Source organism: Camelus bactrianus, chromosome 2 (genome assembly GCF_048773025.1).
Source record: "Camelus bactrianus isolate YW-2024 breed Bactrian camel chromosome 2, ASM4877302v1, whole genome shotgun sequence".
In the NCBI taxonomy this organism is placed as follows: domain Eukaryota; kingdom Metazoa; phylum Chordata; class Mammalia; order Artiodactyla; family Camelidae; genus Camelus; species Camelus bactrianus.
In genome coordinates this window covers 25,590,044-25,610,372 of record NC_133540.1, presented here as the reverse complement: position 1 = coordinate 25,610,372, position 20,329 = coordinate 25,590,044, and the positions used below count along the sequence as shown (strand labels likewise).

Sequence of the window (20,329 nt, the reverse complement as noted above, 5' to 3'; positions counted from 1 at the left end):
TGGATTATTCTGGGTATCAAGTTCCTTCTTTGCTAAAGGAGAAGCTACTTGATCTAGGTTCTTTCCAGTTCTAAAATTCTGTAGGTCTGCAGAGTTGGTTCCTGAAAGTCGTCTTTTTCTTCCCTTGTCTGCCATTTAATCCCAAGCTCGATTTTAAAAGGAGGCAACATTCAGGGTTATGTGGGTAGAATGGCACCCAGCCATATCCATGAAAGCTGGTTTTACACAAGCATAAACCTGGTGGTCAAGCAGACCACCAAATCACTCTCCACACTGATTCGTGTTAGAGTCCAGCCTATTACTAGGTCTCCTGATTCCACCCATTTTATTAGGCATAAAAACCATTTAATCTGTATACATCTAGTCCTATTTGCAAATCTGCCTTTTAGCCTTATACCTACTCACCCCTAGCCCAAGTCCGTATTTAAAAAGGTCCATAGTATATGACTGTCTTGGGTCAAGCTAGCAGTTTAAAACTTGAAAACTCTGAGAAAAAGGACTTTTACAGTGTATCCATATTCCCCCCAAGTAAGAGAAGTACGGAAGTTCAAATCACAGTTCTCGTGTTTGAACGCCTTCACAAAACTCGCAGGTCCCTCTACTGGGATCAGTCTCTGTCCACCCGCCCCCTAAAACTCGCTCTTCTCGCCCCAATTGGCTAAAGAGTCTGTCACTCCAAGCACTTTTTTCTCCCCTCCCAAGAGCCATCCCCAGATTTAAACCTTGGCCCCGCCCACTCCCCCGCCCTCATCCCCGGGGCGGGTCACTGATTGGCCGGGGGGCCACTCCGCGTGGGGCTGCCTAGGTCCCCCGCGCGCGGCGCCCGCTGGGAGCCCAGCCTAGGCGCGAGGACCGCGCGAGCTCCTCCCCGCGAGCCCCCTCCCCCCTGCGGCGACCCCCCGCTGTTGACCGACTGGTCCCCGAAACGGTGGCGGCGGTTAATGGTCGTTGGTCCCAGGGATTTTGGACCAACCTTGGAAGACCCGAAGGGGTGAGGAGGGGATGGGGGCCGCGGGGTCGCTGCCAAACCGCTGGTAACGGCTGGAGACCCTGCCTCCTGGCCGCAAGAAGCCCTGTCCGACCCGCTGCCACGGCAATTACGCAGTGGGGACCCACGCCCGGCTGGAGACTGTGTCCGCCGGCGGCGCGCGTCCTCTCTCCTAGCCCCGTCGAGCAGCGGGAGCACAGGTGCCTTTGGCAGCTGGGCTTCCCGCCCCGGGAGCATCTTTTGACCTGACAGCCCCTGCCGTCGCCGCTGGCGCCGCGGGGCCCGGCCGGCCGTCTGGCCCCAGCTCCGCGTCCCCTCGGGGCCCCTAGGCGGCTGCTTCCGCCCCGCGGCGCCCTGCCCTCTCTCCGCCTTATTTCCGCCCTCCCCCGCCGCCTTCCGGCCGCTTCCCACCTGCTGCGCTCCATGTTCTTCTCCTAACACTCTTGCTCCGTCGACCGCCGCAGGTCTAGGCCGCCCGCCTGCCCTCCCGGCCCTGCGGCCCTTGTCGAGCCTCGCGTCCCGTCTGGAGGCTCTGGGACGACGCCCCGACTGCTGGGTGAGGTTTGACATTCACGTCGTCGTTTCATCGCGTCCTAACGGGGATGAGCCTCGAACTTTCCTCCGTGCCCTTGACTCTCTCTTCTGTTCCTCTCCTGGTGCTCCCTTGCGTGTCCGGTGTTGACGTGGCGGCCTGCGGGTGGAGGGGACGATAACTGACCGTCTCCCCCGCGACACGCGGCGCGCAGCCATGGACGGGAGCACACGCAATACTGCCGTTTTTGTTTCCTAGCACCAGACGGTTTTAATTACTAATTTAAAAAATATTTTCTTTGGGGCAGTGGACGGACTACTGAACCTGGAGTCAGGAGACCTGGGATTTCATCCTGGCATCGGTATTAATTCTGAGATCCTTGTGAAGCTGCTTGATTTATTTGGGCACCAGCTCATATGTGAATTTAGTTTAGCTAAGATTGATGTTTCTTTAATCTCGCTTTCTTTACATTCTGGATATTCTGTAGTCTTTATCGTATATGGCGATTTTAATACGGACCAGTATCACAGAGGGGTCATCAGCAGGTGCTTTTTAAGACTTGGCTTATTTTACAAGTCTGTCCCGCTTTGTGTTTGAGGATGGCTACAGAATCAGGAAGCAAGGTATCCTGCGTGTATAAGTAGACTAACATATAAATAATATTTGGGTGCTGATAGAATTTTGGTTATTTAAATAATAGGAAGATATTTTCAAGAATCACTACAATGTGTAGTTGAGGAGTTGGACAGACTTCCACTTAGAGCCTTTCAGAATTAAAGCTCATCATGGGCTCATTAATGGTGGACTCCTTTCCAGGGTACACGTTTAAAACATTCTGTTTTAAAATTACTTTATTTGCAATTATTTGCTATTATAGATATAAAGATTATTAAATATTAGCAATGCCTTAGTTTCTGCTTAATCGCTAATTTTCATTTAAGAGAGTGGAGTATTGGACTTGAACATTATTGCCAAAGATTATAATACGTACCAACACTTGCTGTATAAAAGATATATTTTACTGAAATACAAGCATTACTGGATATATTAGGAGGTAAGAATTTTTACTAACAAGAATATGCCCAATTTAATGGACCAAAATTAGGTCTCATATTTTTAATGGTGTCACTTTTGTTATCAGGAAACTAGACATGCTGGTTTAAGGAGGGTTTGTGACTACAAATCATGTAATTGGTGTAAAATCTGGACAGATTTGCATATTAATGCTGGGTGTTGTTTCGCATTTTATTTTACTACCTGATGGTGAAGCAAGAAAATGAGGGAGGAAAATATGATTTCTGTGTTCAAATTGTGACAGATTTCAGATGACAGATTATAGAAGACCTTTCCTAAACAGTAGTAGTGTGTAATTTTGTAGTGTTGTATTAGAGTTTTGGTTCTGTTGTGGATAGCTTTATCCTAAGTTCAAAGAGCACACTACAATGTTATATTCTAAGTGATATCTTAAAAATTTATTATTACAATTATTTTTAAAGTAGTTCAATTTTTAAATCTTTTCTAAATTTAAATTTGCCTTCCACAGCATTATTAGAGGTTGTGAAACACCAAGTACTAAAGCTTTTTAAAACTATATCTTTAACTTCTAGGAATAAAAATGTTGTCTCATTCTTTAACAAAAGTAATTGAAAATGGAATTCAGTTGATCCATCTATATACCCTTTTATTTTGAAATAATGTTAGAATTACACATCCATATACTTTTGATTAATCCTTCTCATTTTCCAGCAACGTTGCTGTAGTGCAGTCTGTTAACTGAAATGAGTTGTTGCTAAAAAACCTCCATTGACCTGGCAAGCATAGTCTCAGTGTACCATGCTCACTGACAACTGAACAAGTCGGGAATGTAATGCCATGTAATTTAAGGATGCCTTAAAGATCTAAATGTGCTTTCTATAAATGTATTTTGATATCTTAAGAATTCATGTTTTTTTCACCATTACATTCAGTTTTTAAAAATCATAGTAAAATTTATAAAGTGTTCCTTTTCACATCATAAAGTTTTACAGTAATTCAGAAGATGAAGTTTCAATTTAAGTAGTTTGAACACAGCTGACACAAATTTCTTTAGATAAATGATTCTCATTTATATTTTGCTAAAATTGTGCTTATCACTTTTTCATTAATATATTTTCTGTTTTGAAAGGCAGTCAGAATTTGAAAATTTATATTTTTGTTAATGCTTCACATTAATGAAGATAGAGTTTGCATTTCAAGGTAAAGACTTGATTCAGATTGCTGCTGGAGTGGGGAGGGTATAGCACATGCTTAGCATGCACAAGGCCCTGGATTCAACCCCCAGTGCCTCCATTTAAAAAAGTATTAAATAAATAAACCTTTTAGCTCACACCCCCTGCCCCCCCCCCCCAAGAAAACCCCCCGGATTGCTGCTGGAATGTCTATCCTGTGATTGACTATGGTATATTAGCCGTCTGTTTTATATCTTAGTGGGGTTTTTTTTTTCTTTTTTCTTTTAGTTTTGAAACTGAGATGGAAAGGAACCTTTAAAAGTCTAAAGTTTGGAAAAAAAGATATATCAGTGAAAGCTAGAGATTATATATGCTGCAACAATTTTTAATCTACCCTTCCCTTTTTTTTTTTTTTTGCTTGCATAAACCATGTATGCCATTCTCTTCCATTGGACCCTTCTTCTCTTACTGAGGTTCCCTGGGTCAGCAGGGTAAGGAAGAAAGTTTGTAAAACACTTAGGACTGTGAATCCACAGCTGAAAGTTGCAGAGAACTAATTGGGCCTGGAAGCTTCAGTTGGTATGTCAGCTTTGCCATAATGTGTAGGACGGCTCTGCTTTGGAATTTTGGTAACTCTCAAATTGATTCTGGAAATTTTGAGGTAAATATACTGTATGTCTGTTTTAGATTGGATTTGTATTTCTCTGGTTGAGGCTCTTGAATTCTGGCTCTTTTAGAGATGTATCTTGGGTAAATTAAATATAGTCTTAATGTTAGATATTTTTGAACTTTCTTAATTTTGAATTAGATAGTTGTATATGTGACTTTTGTTTTGGAGGCTTTAAGATAAGAACATATTCCTTTTTAAAGATAGGATGGGATTGGTGACTCTCCAGTGTATCTTATACTTCTGTAATTACAAGTTTTTATATTTTGATTGAGATTTCTTGAAATGTACTAAATATAGCATATGTTTCTATTATTTCTCTAGTTAAAAGAGTCTTTATTGTGGGGACTGGCCTGTTATTTCAACATGAGACTCTAAATAATGTCCTTAAAAATATAACTTTAGAGACACGGATTAACCCAAAGTTTGTCATAAAGTAATTGCAGGGGTGGGTTGGGTCTCAGAAATCAGCCATTTAGAGCAGGCTATGCGTTACAGTTTTAACAACAACAAAAAAAAAGTCCAGAACTTTTTTGGATAAAATGGAATCAGAAGCCATATTTATCTGTAGCTTTCACAGGCAGTAAACTGCATGTGTAAGGTAGCATATTTAGTTCTAGAGTCTTTTTCCCTCATCCTTTTTCCTACAGGATGTTTTAAGAATGGAAATCTCACACTTTCCTATTCTCCACATTGTATCAACATGGTGTCTTCGGTGTAATGGGCCAGGATGATGTCCTGTGGGATGTACAGGCCACTAAGGTCCCTCTAGACTAAATGATGGAAGAGAGCCAGAGTTTATAAATCTGTGACAGTGTGAGCCCCACGTCTTTTCAGTTACTAGTTTTGTGACCTTAAGCAAATTTCTTTACCTTATTTACTCTTGATTTTCCTGTGTATAAAGTTGAAAGTGGTTTAAGGTCCAGTTGCAGTTCTAATAGTTTCTTAATGTAAAGTCTTCAGTGATGGTATAATGGCAAAACCTAGAATAAAAATAATCTTAAATGGAAAAGGGTAGTTTGTCATTTAGAATGTGTTTAATTTTAAAGGAATGATAGTAGAAAAATTGCTTTTATTTAAAGACAAGAGGCTGGTTAACTAATCTTTATCTCATTAATGATTCTGATTGTTAAAGAGTAACATCTCTTTTATTAGAATCTGTTAATAATACATTGATTTATTTATTGGATTTGTTGTCACATAAATGAAATATGTCCCTGAAGTAGTGTAAGGTACACAGTTAGCTGAATATACAGACTTAAGACTTTTCCTTTGATACGACTTCTTTCCTATTTCCTAGTTCTGCCATTTAATAAATAAATGAGGCCAGTTAATTAGAAGAATCCAAAATCTATATAAAGAGAAATGAGACAATACCTGCCCTGATGAAATGTACATGGAAGGAGGAATTGAGGAAAAGCTGGAGTGCTTTTCACCTTTCTTAGAGATGGGCCATTACAATATAGCTTTATTATTATTATTTTAAAGTTTCTTTAGAATGTCACATATATCTATTCTACTAATGTGAATATATTTTTAAAATGAATTATCAGGACCCAAATTATGTTAATGCGTGGATATTGTATTTCATTGTTAAGGATGACAGGATGTTGACTCAATGTTGAATACTGTTACTATTCACTGGTCAGACCCGGGCAGTTTTAAGTTGTTTTCTGATTATATTTGGAAAGGTAGCTCTTAAATAAGCTTGTAAATGTTAAAGTTGTATCTTGGAAGAAGGGGCTAAGTTAGGTCCTCTCACTGAAAGGGCGCAAGTGGGTAAGAGATCAGGGGGGAGGGGAGGAAGAAGTGGTGGATTGAACCTAAAAAGGTGAAATTCAGTATGATTCTAAAATCATACTGATTTGTGGGTTTTTTTTTTTTTTTTTGACAGTATGCTTAATTTGCACTGTCAATATCATGCAGCTGTGCAGAACACTGATGTCTTTCTCGGTACTAATGGGCTTTCCCATTTTGGCCATCATACTTTTAAAGGAAAAAGAGGATAGTGAGAGAACATGAAACAGTACCATATAAGAAGCAGTTAACACACCATTTTCCAAATGGTTCTATAGAAAGTTAATAGAGGCACCAAGGAAAATTAGGGTATCATACTGAAATGTTTGGGAAACAATGAGTTAGACAAAGCTCTAAAAGATTTATTTTAACTAAAACTTTTCATGGCCTTACGTATGTTGGTGAGCATTGTGGTATTCTTAAGAGGGAGGTATAGTGATTCTTGGATGTATTTAGGCATAGAACACATCTTTGAGGCCTATCTGTTAATAGCTTCTGGAATAATCATTTTAGAGACATCATTTTAGGAAATACTGGATTAAAGAAACTGGTAATGTTTAGCCTGGAGAAGAGGAGAATCGTTTTTCAAATGCAGTTACATGAAACAGACATGTTCAGTTTGACCAGAAAGATAAAATCAGGACCTATAGGTGAAAGTTACAAGGAAAGAGATTATAATCCACTAAAAGGAAGAACTTTCTTAAAGAGTTAACCAAAGTAATGTTGCTCTTGTGGATAGTGAGTTTGTTGTAAGAATTCGAGAATAAAATGTGTGACTGCTTTGCAGCAGTGTTATAAAGAAGACGTAAACAGCAGGGGTGGTTGATTTAGGTGATTTTTAAGGTTTCTAATAAATTTGAAATAATTTTATTAGGGGTTTTCCAAAAAATTTTTGTTGATGATTTCTTTCCTTCTAAGTTTGTACAGTGTTTTTTTTAAATCATACTGTAGTTTTTCAAAGAAGGCGTGAATAATTGATTAGTTCTTTTAACCTTTTTTAGAAAAAACTATTGTGAACAAAATCTGGATTTAGGTATTGGTGTTGTAGTTTCTAAGTTATATCATCTAACGTAAATTATATCACTTTTTGGAGATTCAGATTATTAAATATCTAACATGAGGATAATGTAAAGTAGGGGTTTAGGAGTTCAATATTTAAGCATACAGGTCTCTAATTTGAATATCTATTCAACCAATTTACAAGCACTATAACTATCTCTCTTAGTCTCAGTTTATTATTTTTAAATGGAAAAGAATACTTATCTGACAGGTAAGTACTAAATGAGATAATGTATATAAAGTGCCTGTCGTCATTCAGGGCATATAATGTGCTAAATAAATGAATGCGGAAATAAACATAAAATGGAATTTCACTAATTAGGAAAGTAAAGGTGAGAGTGAAGTGACTTGTCAGAGGTCTCTTGACTGAGAACTAGCACTCAGGTCTTCTCTCACCCAAGTCCATTATTTCGGTTAAATCATAATGTTCCTCCCTCCCTGTCTGATTCATTGCACATTAATCATATGTCAGGGAGTGTAGAGATTTAGAAATGAAAGACTAGACCCTTGTTAATGTCTGTCAGGGGTTGGGGAGGAGGAGGCAGAGGGAGTGACAGCCCAGCACCCTGAGGTGGGCTCTGTGATAGCTGTACAAACAAAGGAGTGCAGTACCTAGCTTAGCATCGAGAAGGGAGGCTCAGGGAGGGCTTGGGGGGGAAATAACAGGAGTGGGACAGGCAAAGAATGTGAGGAAGGACTGTGGGAGCAGCCTGTGCAAAGGCTGGTATATGAGAACATGGCACATGTTTGAAATTGCAACTAGGTAAGTACTGTTGTTGACATATAGTAAGAAATGAAGTTGGAGAGGTAGGCTGGGCCAGATTATGAAAGGACCTTTATACCCCCCCCCCCAAGAGTTCAGGTTTTATCTTTAAGGAATAGTGGGGAGTCCCTGAAAGAGCATTTTGCTCTTAATACACGTAGCAGTAGCACATGCTCTCGATATTCACAGAAAAGTGACAAGTCAAGGTCCCTTGACTCTTTATTCCTACTTACCAATGGTAACTACTTAAAAAGTTCCTTGTACATTTTTCCAAAATTTTTGTATGCCTTCATTTTTGTATTCACAAGCATCTGTGAATGTATACATATATATCTTTAAACCAAACACACAATTGATAAATAGTAAATGTATTGTTCTCCAACTTACTGTCTGTTGTGATATTTCTTGAATATTTTTCCATATCTGCACAAACAAATCTGTGATGTTCCTTATAATATTACATTGTGTAGTTATACCATAATTTTTGAATCAGTCCTCTTGGCAGACTAGACATTTTCTAAATTTTTAATTTTGCATATGATGTTGCAGTGAACATGCTTGTGCATTTATCTTTATATACTTGTGCAACTTTATCTGCAGGTTAGTTTCTTAGTAATTGAATTACTAAGGTTTGTACATTTTAGAATTTGATAAACGTTACCAAATTTTCTCAAAAAGTCATCCTGACTTAATGCACACCTGCTAAAAGTGCATGAAATCATGTTAAGGTTTTTTCTGAATTTTCTGTTAGATTCTTCATCCAACAAATAATTACTGAGTTCATGCTGTGCACCAAGCACTATGGTGGATAATAGGGAAAGTGTTCAAGGCAGGTGGCGTCTCTGCTCTTACACAACCCAGAGTTTAAACCACAGAAAATCTGCAGGCATTTTGTTTGGTCTGTATAGTTTTGGTTACTGTTTTTATAATTGAATTAATTTCCAGTTTTTAACCCTGCAGTATTCTGTTTTCAGGGAACCATGAACCTCACGTAGCAATAATGCTCTCTAAAATGCAGGCTTAAAACATAGAAGGCTCCTAACTTGGTGATGTTAACTCTTCCCTGGATTGTAAGTCCTTTCAAGGCAGGATCTATGCTTGAACTCTGTACTACATTTTGGAAGGGATGTTAAAAGCCACATGGTCCAGCAGTGCACCCTTTTCTTGAATCGCTACAGCATGTCCAACCTGTGTTTGAATACTTTGGTTTGGCGGGAAGCTACCTTCTGTTCAGCCCTTGCCAACTTTGTGCAGTTCCCTCTGCTTAGTAGAAAGTTACACTGAGGTGTACTCTGCCCCTGACACCCCCCACCCATGGTGGTAGTTCTACCCCTTAGGGTCATCAGCATGATTCAAAATCCAGTTAAGTGACTCGGACTTAAAAAACATTCACTGAATGTGTAGAGAACCAAACTAAATTGAGACTTTGACTCACTAAGTTTTGGAATTGGGGTTTGGATGAAATATACCCTGGATTAAGTTTGAACATAATTTTCCACCAGGTTACATTAGTCATGCCGTTTTTATGCCTGTGAGTACTTGCATATGTAAATGGAAATAACATTTATGTAGCTTTGATATGTAAATGTGGCTCCTTGACTCTCAAGTTTTAAAAATTGAGAGATTTCACATAAAAATCTGCAGACTTCTGGCTTCTCTTGAAAAATTGGAAAGTTTAGCATAACTGGGCAGACTGGGTTTCCTTATGGTGACAGTGTGCTAGAACTGAGCCACCACTGCCCTTTTCCAATGGCTTTCTACGTACACACAGTGCATAGCACTTCTCAGAGTCTTGTACTGGACCTTTTCTTTTCACACACTTAACATTTCTTGCCATGACCTTGTAGGCATTTGAGTTGGTCATTTAGTGGATTTTCAAACTTAGCGCGTCCAAAATTGAACTCTGCTCTTAGCTCTAAAAAATCTGTCCTATCTCAGCCTTCCTCACCTCCCTGCTTCTCATTGCTCAGGGCAAAACTTTCGGGTTATCCTTGACTTCTCTGTTTATCTCCTATCCAATCTGTCAGAAAATTCTCTTGGGTATACCTTCAAAATATCCTCATTTCAGAGACTGCTGCTTTTCTGCTCCACCTCAGGCTTTCTGGTCCACGCCACCTTCATTTCTCACCTGAATTTTAGTCGTAATCTTCTAATTGGTCTCCCTGTCTCTGCCTTTGCTCTTCTACTGACATTGCAATACAGTAGCCAGATGATCCTTTTAAAATGAAAGATTGTATTACTCTTGTAGTCAAAATCTACAGCCTCATTTTACTCAGAATAAAAGTGTAAGCCCTTGGTCACCTAACTTAGCAGGTCTGTGCAGAGTGACAGCTTGTTACCTCGCTGACTTCATCTCCTGTCCTCCTCCCAGCTTCGCCGTACTGGTTCCCTTCTGTACCTTACCTGTGCCGTGCACCCTTCTGTCTTTGGGCCTCCATCCTCATCTTCCCATTCGTGTGCAGTGCTCTTCCCAGGTAACTGCGATGGCTAGGTCCCTTAGTTCTTTGCTCAAATGTTACCTTCTCAGTGAGGCCTATGCTGGTTATCTGTTTAAAATTGTACCCTGTTTTCTGCAAACCTCTTCCCCACCCATGTGCTCCATCTCGGCTCTTTTTCCTCCTACATCTTTTAACATATTATTTACGTATTACTTTTATTATCGTTTATTTCCTCCACTGGAGTAAGCTATGCAAGGGAGGAATTTTGATCTTTTGCTTACTGATGTGTCTCAAACATAAGGAATAATGCCTGGCACACAGTTGGTGCTTATTAAACATTCATTGAATAAATGAATTTGAGTTTGCCGTCCCTGGTCAACAGTTTGTCTTTCTTATTGTTCTATTAATCAATTGGTTATACAACAGTATTATTTTATTATAAGTTAATATTAATTATATATTTTTACTATGTTAACTAGATAGTAAATACATTTATAGTGCTTATATGAAAAATACTACTTTGAGCCTTTTATACTTAATCCTGATAATAACCCTGTGAGGTAGAAACTGTACCCACTTTTTAGAGATAAACTGAGGCCAAACTTGCCCACAGTCCCAGCTAGTAAGGGGGAGGAACCAGGGTTCACATTTAAGCAGTTGTTTGGGTACCTGAGTTCGCTCTTAATTATGACACCATGCTGTTCTTTTTATTTTAAGGAAATTAGCCTTTTACTATGTGTGTTGCAGATCTATTTTCCTTGCTTATAATTTTGTCTTAGTTTTGTGGTATTTTTTGCCTTCCAAAATAGCTAATTCATATATAGTAAAAATGAGTAATATTTTTCTTTGAGGCTTTAAAAAATTTTTTTAGAAGGGCCTTCTTGATTCTAAGATAAAAAAATAAATTTACTCACTTTTCCCATTAGTTTTTATTTGTAGGAGAAGCTTAATATAGTCAGATACATATTTTATATCCCCTTGACAATATTGTGGAGATTTTGTTTGACGGGCACAAGGCTAAAACCTGAACAGTGGTTAGGATCCTAGTATAGTTGATCCTCTGATCCGCCATTCTGTATCTGCAGATTCAACCAATCTTGGATTGAAAACATTTCGGAAAAAAAATTTTCAGGAAGTTCCCAAAACTTGAATTTGCCACATGCTGGAAACTATGTAGCATTTGCATTGTATTTACTGCTATTTACATAGCATTTACATTGTATTAGGTATTATATGTGATCTGCAGATGATTTAAAGTACATGGGGAGATGTGCATAGGTTATATGCTAATACTGTGCTATTTTATATGAGACTTGCGCATGCACGGGAGTCCTGGGACCAGTCCCCTGTGGATGCTGAGTAATGAGGAGTGATTGTACTAATTCAAGTAAGAAATAATTATCTGAGAACAGGCTGTGGGGATAGACAGGAAAAAATTGATTTCAAGAAATATTTAGAAGGGCAAATAAGCAGGTCTTTGTGACTGGTTAGCTGTGAGTCAAAGGAGGGACTCAGGGTTAAGTCCCAAGTTTCTGGATGTGACAGTTTGAAGGAGAGGGAGTATGTATGCTGTGGTGCCATTTATTGATTGGATGAGCTAATGGAGATAAGATAAAACAGGAAGGAATGGATTTGAAAGATAAAATGACATTCAGTTTTGGATATGTTGAATTTGAGATGCCTATTGAAAATCTCATTCTCAGTGCTTGTTAGGCAAACTTAGTAGGCAGTTTGAGTGATGATTCAGCTTAATAAATGACTCATAGCTTATTAAAGAACACTGGACTGCTGAATTTAAGGAAATGAGGCAGATGGCAGGTGGAAACTCTATGGGGGCGTGAGCCACTTTCTCCTGCCTTGTTTTCTTCAGAATTACATCACTGGATGCAATAGGATAGCTTGGGAGGACCTTTAAGACTGTAAAAAGATGGTGCGGTGTGTATGCTACGGATGTGTTTGTAGCTGTATTCATCGTCACTCAGAAAAGTTCAGGTATTTTAAAGCTAGGAGGGACTTTCAAGGTCACCTGACTTTGGCGATGGCAGTTTGTCGTTTCTGAACACTTCGTTACTCCTGCTCCTTGCTGTTTTTCTTCTCTCCCTTACACTAACTTCTGTTTTCCCACTTTTATTTTTATTGTTCCTTTTCCCTTTTCACTTTTGCCTCCCCCCCCCCCCATTCTTGTAGCTTAGGCCTTCTAAAGGTACTGCTTAATTCATCAGAGATATTAAAAGAGGTTTCCAGCTTCCACTGTAGAGAACTTTGGGGGCAGGGCTGCAGTGATCACCAAATGCCGCAGCCACAGCTATGCTTGGTTTTCTGCAACTCACAGAACTGCTTCATGGATTCTGGTGCTCCATGTCATGAACACAGCTTTTAAACTTTGCTTTAGGAACTGCAACCATGAATGAAGAAAACATAGATGGAACAAATGGATGCAGTAAAGTCCGAACTGGTACTCAGAATGAAGCGGCATTACTTGCTTTGATGGAAAAGACTGGTTACAACATGGTTCAAGAAAATGGGCAGAGGAAATTTGGTGGTCCTCCTCCAGGTGTGGATTTGTTTATGTTCAAAAAAATTGAATCTTTAATGTGGCCATTTACATTAGGTATATATATTTCCACAAGTATCCCCAAAAATAGCTCTTTCCTTGTAACCACTTTCAGACCGTAGCAATCATTTTTACTGTTATGAGGGAAAGGAGGTATAGCCATGTCTTTCCTTTACATATTTCCAGCTCTGCTCTTAGTTTAAGAAGCAGTTGAGAAAGAAGTCAGGATGGGGCCAGTGGGGAAAGGGCACTCTGGCTATTAAAGGGGAGGTCATTTAGGGAAGAATTTGAAAGAGCAGTGAGTAGAGGAGTGGTGTTTTTACTAGATGCAAACCAGATGCAAACAGGTTATAATGTTTTGCCTTTCTACCAAAAGCCAGTGCAATTTCTTCGCTCAAAATCTTCCAATTAACTTTCTATAAGACTTAACACACAGTCTTGACCTCTGGCTACATCCATGGCCACATTGCCTGTCATTTCACTCCTCCCTCTAGTGTGCATTTCCCGTAGACACCAACATGTCTGTGTTGTTCTAATACACAAAACACTTGCTTTTTCTTTTTATTTCCAATATATTCTCAAGGCTCATTTCCCTTACTTCATTCAGGCTTCTGCTTAAATCTCACGTGCTTAGAGAAGATTTACCTGATTACCAAAAATATCAACCCTTCTGTGGCTTTATGTTTCTTCATAGTGCCCATTATTCATTGTCTCCTTTCTCTGTTGAAGATAAGCTTCAGGAGGGAAAGGGATTCTATTTTGTTCACTGTTGTATCCTCAACACTTATAATATTGCGTGGCACATAGAAGGCTCACATTAAATTAGGGGAATGGATGATTGAATAGTGAACATAAATATCTTATTAGAATTTGTATGTTTTTTTGTCTTCAGGTTGGGAAGGTCCGCCTCCACCTAGAGGCTGTGAAGTTTTTGTAGGAAAAATACCTCGTGATATGTATGAAGATGAGTTAGTTCCTGTATTTGAAAGAGCTGGGAAGATATATGAATTTCGACTTATGATGGAATTTAGTGGTGAAAATCGAGGTTATGCTTTTGTGATGTATACTACGAAAGAAGAAGCCCAGTTAGCCATCAGAATTCTTAATAATTATGAGATTCGACCAGGGAAGTTTATTGGTGTGTGTGTAAGCTTGGATAACTGCAGATTATTCATTGGAGCTATTCCAAAGGAAAAGAAGAAGGAAGAAATTTTGGATGAAATGAAGAAAGTTACAGAAGGAGTTGTAGATGTCATCGTTTATCCAAGTGCAACTGATAAGACCAAAAATCGGGGTTTTGCATTTGTTGAATATGAATCTCACAGAGCTGCTGCTATGGCTAGGAGAAAGCTAATTCCAGGTAAACGTATCCTTTAAAGGTTATGTTTCCATGTTCACCTTACTATACATGTGGAAAAATGACAGTACCCAGTACCTCATAGATCAATATTATGAAAATATGTAGTACCCTTAAAGAGGAATAAAGATTAAGGAAGTAAAATAAATCAAATGATTCTAAAAGACATGAAGTAGTTTCTATAAAATGAGTCATTATTTATAATACTTTACTCGTTTACTTTACTGAATGTATACACTTTTACTGAGTTGTTAATTGTTGTTTGGTAACAGTCCAAAGGACAGTACCTGATTTTTCTAATAAAGGTCTTCCTCTTGACTCTTAAAATTCTGGCTGGGTTCACCTTAGTAAAAATTTTTGTGTAAGTAGGAGAGTGAATGCTTAACCACAAATATAGTTGATATGTATTTGAGCCTATGCCTTTTTGGAGAAACAGTTTTAGTTAATTTTGACTTTGTTTTAATTGTCTTCAGATTAATTTCTTCTTCTTTACAGGCACCTTCCAGCTCTGGGGCCATACTATTCAGGTGGACTGGGCTGACCCAGAGAAGGAGGTTGATGAGGAAACCATGCAGAGAGTTAAGGTTCTCTATGTACGAAATTTAATGATCTCAACTACAGAGGAAACAATTAAAGCCGAATTCAATAAATTCAAACCTGGTGCAGTTGAACGAGTAAAGAAACTTAGAGATTATGCTTTTGTTCACTTTTTCAACCGAGATGATGCTGTGTCTGCTATGTCTGTTATGAATGGAAAATGCATTGATGGAGCAAGTATTGAGGTAACACTGGCAAAACCAGTAAATAAAGAAAACACTTGGAGACAGCATCTTAATGGTCAGATTAGCCCCAATTCTGAAAACCTGATTGTGTTTGCTAACAAAGAAGAGAGCTACCCAAAAACTCTAGGCAAGCCACTAACTCTTCCAGCTCGTCTCAATGGCCAGCATAGCCCAAGCCCCACTGAAATTGAAAGATGCGCTTACCCATTTTATCCTGGAACAAAGCTTACTCCAATTAGTATGTATTCTTTAAAATCTAATCATTTCAATTCTGCAGTAATGCATTTGGATTATTACTGCAACAAAAATAATTGGGCACCACCAGAATATTATTTATATTCAACAACAAGTCAAGATGGGAAAGTACTCTTGGTGTATAAAATTGTCATTCCTGCTATTGCAAATGGATCCCAGAGCTACTTCATGCCAGACAAACTCTGCACTACGTTAGAAGATGCAAAGGAACTGGCGGCCCAGTTTACATTACTTCATTTGGGTAAGTTTAAAAATACTTTAAATAATATTGTAGAATATGAAATTAGGAAATACTGTAGATTATTTATACATTTATTTCTTTTGAACTCAACATTAGTGGTGAGTATTTAACATGAATTTTACCTCAATTTTAGGAATTTGTGGAAAATTTTGTTGAGACTGTTCTTCTGTGTAATCTTCCTGTATCTACCTTTTTAAACATTATTTACTTGGTGTAGGGGGAAACATTTGGATTTGGTTGACTTTAGAATTCACAATCCTGTTTCATCAATTTATTGTTTTCATAATGCCTGATCCTCATTTGCAATAATAATTTCTATATAAGTTACGGGATTTTTTTTTCTTAAACCAGTTTATAAAGTGTTCCTGCATATTTGGTGAAGTCTACACAATAATATATTTTTGAAGGCAGGGATAGGGATTTGGTGAAATCAGAGGCATTTCAGATGGGTCATGTGTAGACATAGCCTTATGCTCACCAATCTGGAAATTTGTCATTACTGCTCATGAAAGACAAAAAGCATCATTAAGAGATGTTTATGAGCATTCTCGTTAATGTGATGCTTTAAAAAAGGTTTCTCTAAAGCATTTTGAGGGCTAATTAAGAAAGCTTTGGGCCACATGCTAACTAAGTATTTGGCATTGTGAAGGAAGAGAATGTCTCTTTGACATTTTCCTGCTGCCTATTGTTTTACTGTTATGTTGGCCTCTCCCCTTACCCCTTCCCACTCCTGCCCCACACCAGTTTATCTCACTTTTTTAATGCAGCTGTAGATTTCAATTGGTTATTACTTTGTGCCCAAAATAATATTAGAAGAATAATGCCCTCTTGAAAATAACAATAGAAAGGAAAATTCTCCTAAGAAGGATTATAATTGTTTCCTGATTATAATTGTCAAACTTGTAGCTTAAAATTGATTTGTTGTATAGTTTCAGGATCTTACTACTGACACTTATATCTACTTAAAATTGATATCCTCAGTTGTTAAGAAAAGGTAATCAAAAAGGAAAAACATTGCTAAAGGGAGAGTAGTTTTTATACATTGTATAGACTTCTTCCCCATCATGGCCACTCCCTTGGTATTATCCATATCTTAAGGAGATTCTGATTTGGACCTGGCATCAGAATTTTAGGGCTGAAGGTAGGGCTTTCTGCAAGAAGCTTTTCAGCAGTGTCCTCAGTTATTAGTTTGGAAATATTTGGGAATTTTACAATCATCTAAGTTAGTAAATTCTTAGGTATGATTTCCATTAATAAACAAAATAGAAGCCTTCCATTTTCTTTTAATAAAGGCAGTCTAAGTTAAAGATAAAATTAGGTGGATAGCAAATGATACACATTAGGGTTCTTAGAGAAGAAGGGATCAAATTACTCTTTTGGAGTAGAATATTATGTATTCAGTTGCTGAGCAAGATACTTGTGTGTGATCTAACTTGGTGATGCTGAAACATTTTATTTCTGTCTACTCATTCCCTTACAAATCTAACTTAAATTTTCAAGATTCTTAAAACAGTCTTTTTAGTTTATTTTATGTCACATTTTCTGTTTAGACATGGTTTACTCATCTACTTCTAATTCCATTATTAAGATGTTTTTAGGACCATAGTTAACTCCTGCTCACCTATAGTTCTGAAAGAAAAGCCGTTTACAGTTCCTTTTTTCCTAACTTCATTATATTCATTAGGGATACAGTTAGCTTCAATAAAGGAAATTCTAAGGGGGCACAGGCAGTTTGCTTTAGTCATCTATTTCAGATTTTATCAACATTACATCAGAACTGCTAATAATAAAAAATTGAACAATTTGTGTTTTATATATTTTTTCAGTTTTAATTCACCATCAGAGACAAGAGCTAAGATCTAAATATAAGCCAAAAATTTCAATGACTAGGGGTGGTAAACACAAGGCCTAAGACCTTGTCTGCAGACGGTAACACAAAAATCCTTATTGTGATTGACTAGAAATACGAGTGAAGTTTGAGTTAGGAGGCAACTGAGGAGGAAGAGAAAAAATTTAGGGCAGTGAGAAAATCAGAGATCAGGGGTCTGGGACTCTGTGATAAGAAAACAAAAATACAATGTTCAGAAATCATGAAAATAGGAGCAGGAACTGTAGACAGCCAGGAGGTTACATATTGCCACACGGCAGGTTAAGAGTAGACCAAAACCTGCGGCAGTGTTTTGGCTTACTTTCTCCTGTTAATTTTGGATCCTCTGGGCTTCAAAGAGCTGATGCCTTTTTAGGTACAGTTCCTTTTAGATAAAGGTTGCAGGGTTTCTTTGGGTGGCTCCGGGTTGAGATGAGTTGGTGGTAGTGGTGTGTTCTTAGAGGGGAAGAGGTGCTGTGTCATTGATATCCTGCATGTTTCAAGCATTGGATTTTTCTGAGATCTTGAGAGGTTGTTACTGGTTCCTTGAGGTCCTCATATGGTATTCATAAAGTATTAAATCGTCTTTTGGCTCTATTTTCTTGAAGAGTTTGCATCTGGTTTTCTAGATAGTGAATTTAACTACTACTCTAAGATGTTTTCTTTGGGTATAGTGAGTTTTTTTTTTTTAAATTTGCTTTGACACTCTTCTGTTACCCTCTCAGTTTTGATGCTATTTCGAGCATTACTATTAAGTCTTACCTTGATGATCTTTGACTATTACATGTAATAGAAATAGTCATTTACCTTTTTATTTCAGAGCTCTTTAAGAATGTGTCTTTACTATTCACATTGTTTTGGCATTACTATGCCCATTTTTCAAGTTTGAGGGAAAAAATTAGACTTTATTTAGTTAAATGAGTATCATTGGTGTTGAGGAAAATAGAATTTTTTTCAAGGGCTAGCGGGCATCTATATTATATAAGTACTAAAAATCAGAGTACCTCTGGTCACCATTTAGGGCTCTTACCAGAATCCTAAGTGTACTTGGTGTGTAGTAGTGTACAGCACCTTGAAATCAAATTTAAAATATTTAGGGTTTTTTTTTTTGGTCCATTTATAGTGAGCTCTGCTTTAAGCAAAATATTTTAAGAAAAACTGATTGCTGGGGTTAATGCCAAAAATTGAACCCTCATTTTTTTTTTTAACTTTAAATATAGACCTTCATAATATCAGAAAACAACCTCCCTAACCTCACTGGAATCTCATCACCTAGCCAACAGGATAAGAAATTGTGTATCGCCTTGCTATATTAGGAACCTGTAATCAGTGGGATCTCTGGGTTTGATGGGTAGAATGTAGACGTAGGGGCTAGGAGACGTACTATACTAAATATTTGATGTATGGAAACATCTTGGGTCATTCAATATCACATTTTTTAATATAAGCCTTTTCTATTTCATAATTTTGTATCTGTTTAATAATGGATCAGACTGTCGGTGTGAATAATCCTACCTTCCCTAAAACTTTGCCTCTGTTTTGAATCGGGGCCTTCCAGTATTGCCACTCTTTCCACTGGGAGATTCTTCTCTGTCTAAGAGTGGAGTGAGCAAATCAAGGAGATAAAGGAAAGTCCAGGAGAATACTTACTGGGAGGAGGGAGGTAGCCTCAGTGCGTGTTGATAATTCACCTTGTTAAATAATTTATTAACAAACAATTATAGGCAAGGCATTTCTTTTCTCATTTCTGTGTTTTTTAATACTGATGCAAGTGGTAGTTTTTAGTTTAATGACCACCTAAAACTTTTTAAACAGGGGGAAAGATTCTCTGTCACAAACCAGCTTGTGCCACTGAATTGATTTCATCTGACTTTTTTGCTGTTGTTTAGCCATAACTGATGAAATTTAATTAAAGAACAAATCTTATTTGAATGCCTCTCATTATGTTCATTGTCCTTTCCTAAGCAATCCGAAGCTAAAGATAAATAAAACATTGTTTTGGCTCTTAAGGAGTCTCAGTCTACTGAAGAAGGCAGACCCACAAACTCTGTGCATAGCTTCTTTTGAGAGTACAGAAGTGCACCCTCCCACTTCATCTGAGTTGTGAACCTTGAGGCGAGATTATGGGCAGAGAGGGGCACAACATGAGCAAATACCTATTAGAAGAACAGCATGATGGTGGCCTAATGGCAGACAGTTCTGGATAGTGTTCGCTTTGGTGATTTCAGTCAGATTTTCAGGATTAGAAATGTAAAAGATGTGGACTTTAGTTAATTGAAATTTCATCAGTCCTGCTTTTTTAAAACTTTGCAAATATATGTATGTTTTTAATACAACTTGCTGACTGTGCTTGCTTGGCCTCTGAGCAAGTACTTTTTTTCTAGGTGAACCCATTCTGATTTTTGTGAACCATTTTATGTGCGAATATTCATCTTTTTAATATCGTCTGTACTTTCTTTATTTCAATATTCATTTTGTAGCTAATTTGTGTGTTGCTTCTTATATTTGACTTTGTAATGACATACCTCATCAGAATCTTTAATGTTTTTCTGGTCATTTTGTGCTAAAATACTAAGTATACTTGTATTCTAAGCATGATAGCCATTATATTTGCTATCCCTTTAATATTTAAATATTAGGGAACTAAGTTTTGTTTTCTGTTACCCCTTGTAACTTGGTTGAAAGTTATGAATCAGGCATAGCAGAATGAAGGTATACTGTTCTGAGAAGTTTAAATCTGAAAAATAATTGGTGCTTTTTTCTTATGAGCTAGCATTATTTCCAGATTGATGGGCAGAAATGCAAAAATAAAATGTTGCTTT

At 37.9% G+C, this 20,329-nt stretch overlaps 1 protein-coding gene across 3 annotated transcripts in view; it reads left to right on the top strand.

The window, feature by feature from the left end:
* Nucleotides 1-1,260: 1,260 nt before the first annotated feature.
* The window catches only part of RBM46 (RNA binding motif protein 46), a 43,566-nt gene continuing 24,497 nt past the window's right edge, over nucleotides 1,261-20,329 (top strand). For all 3 annotated transcript variants that reach the window (XM_010968535.3, XM_074377018.1, XM_074377014.1), the window contains exons 1-4: nucleotides 1,261-1,544; nucleotides 12,844-13,005; nucleotides 13,898-14,365; nucleotides 14,858-15,640. In XM_010968535.3, coding sequence (XP_010966837.3) covers nucleotides 12,855-13,005; nucleotides 13,898-14,365; nucleotides 14,858-15,640 — 1,402 coding nt within the window. In that variant the 5' untranslated portion in view covers nucleotides 1,261-1,544; nucleotides 12,844-12,854. The remainder of the gene's footprint in view (nucleotides 1,545-12,843; nucleotides 13,006-13,897; nucleotides 14,366-14,857; nucleotides 15,641-20,329) is intronic.